This window comes from Cornus florida, unplaced genomic scaffold (assembly GCF_030987335.1).
Source record: "Cornus florida cultivar Cherokee Brave unplaced genomic scaffold, ASM3098733v1 CherokeeBrave_3.0.0_Hap2_Chr05, whole genome shotgun sequence".
Taxonomy (NCBI): Eukaryota; Viridiplantae; Streptophyta; class Magnoliopsida; order Cornales; family Cornaceae; genus Cornus; species Cornus florida.
The window spans coordinates 35,385,439-35,386,817 of record NW_026775575.1 but is presented as its reverse complement, the minus strand read 5'-3'; the positions used below and the strand labels follow the sequence as shown (position 1 = coordinate 35,386,817).

The 1,379-nt window shown below is 44.1% G+C and overlaps 1 protein-coding gene across 1 annotated transcript; it reads left to right on the top strand.

Moving 5' to 3' along the window:
- Positions 1–658: 658 nt before the first annotated feature.
- Positions 659–1,144, top strand: LOC132309135 (uncharacterized). The gene has a single exon (XM_059807482.1). The coding sequence runs from the start codon at positions 659–661 to the stop codon at positions 1,142–1,144; it is 486 nt and encodes a 161-aa protein (XP_059663465.1).
- The last annotated feature ends 235 nt before the right edge of the window (positions 1,145–1,379 follow it).

Genomic DNA, 1,379 nt, shown 5'->3' with positions numbered 1-1,379 from the left:
GACTCAATTTCACACATCTTTGGTGGTGACGTCACCCAAAACTACTACTGAGCTCAATTGAAGGGCGCATGGCTACGTACATCTAGAGGAGGATGAAATTGTAAATACATAGAAGACAAAGATAGTCACAGTGGAGAACAAGTCAAAAGCTAAAATGACCACTCAGAGGTCTCCAATAGCACAATTACAAGTGGTTCCTTGGAAGACCGAGAAGAAGCAGTGAGAAAAAGAGATGATCACCCCTCTCAGAGTCACTTTGGCACGGCTGTACCAAGAGAATAAAGTAATGTTCCGATTGCCTCAATTGATCAGACAGCCACTCGAGCAGCAGACTCAGTCAAAGCACTCCGCGTTCCACAGTGATTTTGGGCACCAAACAAATGAATGTAGAAACCTAAGTAGGCATGTTGAAATGCTGATTGCAAAAGGTGAGTTGGCCAACTATGTCCAGACTAACGAACAGAACCTTCTAGTCAATTAGACAAGGAGAAATTCGAGGTTGAATCCTCAAGAGGGACAGCCAATCCGAGTCATTTATGCCATACATGACTGACTAAAAGCTGAGGATGAATCAGAAGAATTATGGCGAACACACCTTCGGTAGGCCCACAAGATGAGAAGGCTAGGCTGCGTTAACACAGTCCGCTAGGAGGGCGACATGGCTTTGATCAGATTTGATAAAACTGATCTTCTCAGGGTTCAAACTCCGCATAAAGACCCATTGGTGATTAGCTTGATGGTGTCAAACTGCTTGGTTAAGAGAGTTTTAGTGGACCCAGGCAGCAGCACCAACATCATAATGAAGGTGGCGTTCGAACAATTGATGGTTGGTTTTGATGGAAAGCGAGTAGAACCCATTGGAGTAGTTGAGCTGCCAGTGTGTGCCACGCGAAGGAACTTAAAGGAGAATTTTGTCATAGTGGACGTTCACCTTTTTTATAACCTCCTGATGGGGAGGAGGTCGATCCACCGAGTCCAAGGTGTCCTGTCTACCTTACACCAGGTCATGAGGTGCCTAAGCCCAGATGGGAACGAGGTAATTGAAATCCACGGTGACCAAGTAGTAGCAAATGAATGCTATGCGGTGACGCGTAAGGTTAGTGGAAAGGCCAATACGATAGCCTATCTTGCGAGCCCAAAATAGTAATTACAGAGCCCTCTGCCTGGAAAAGTTGAGACTGGGATGGAGGATTTGGTCTTCATAATGGAACCTGTTAGACACTAATTGACTCTAGAGGGGGGGGGGGGGGGGTTGAATAGAGTCAATGGGCAATTTTTTAAATTTACAAATTTAACTTCTAATCAATAACTATGCAATAAACAATTATGCTAGATAAATAATTCAAAGCATAAATGTAAGAGAGATAGGGATAAGAAGT

Excerpts from the sequence above, each read along its gene's own strand:
- LOC132309135 (XM_059807482.1), top strand. The coding sequence starts at position 659 with ATGGCTTTGATCAGATTTGATAAAACTGATCTTCTCAGGGTTCAAACT.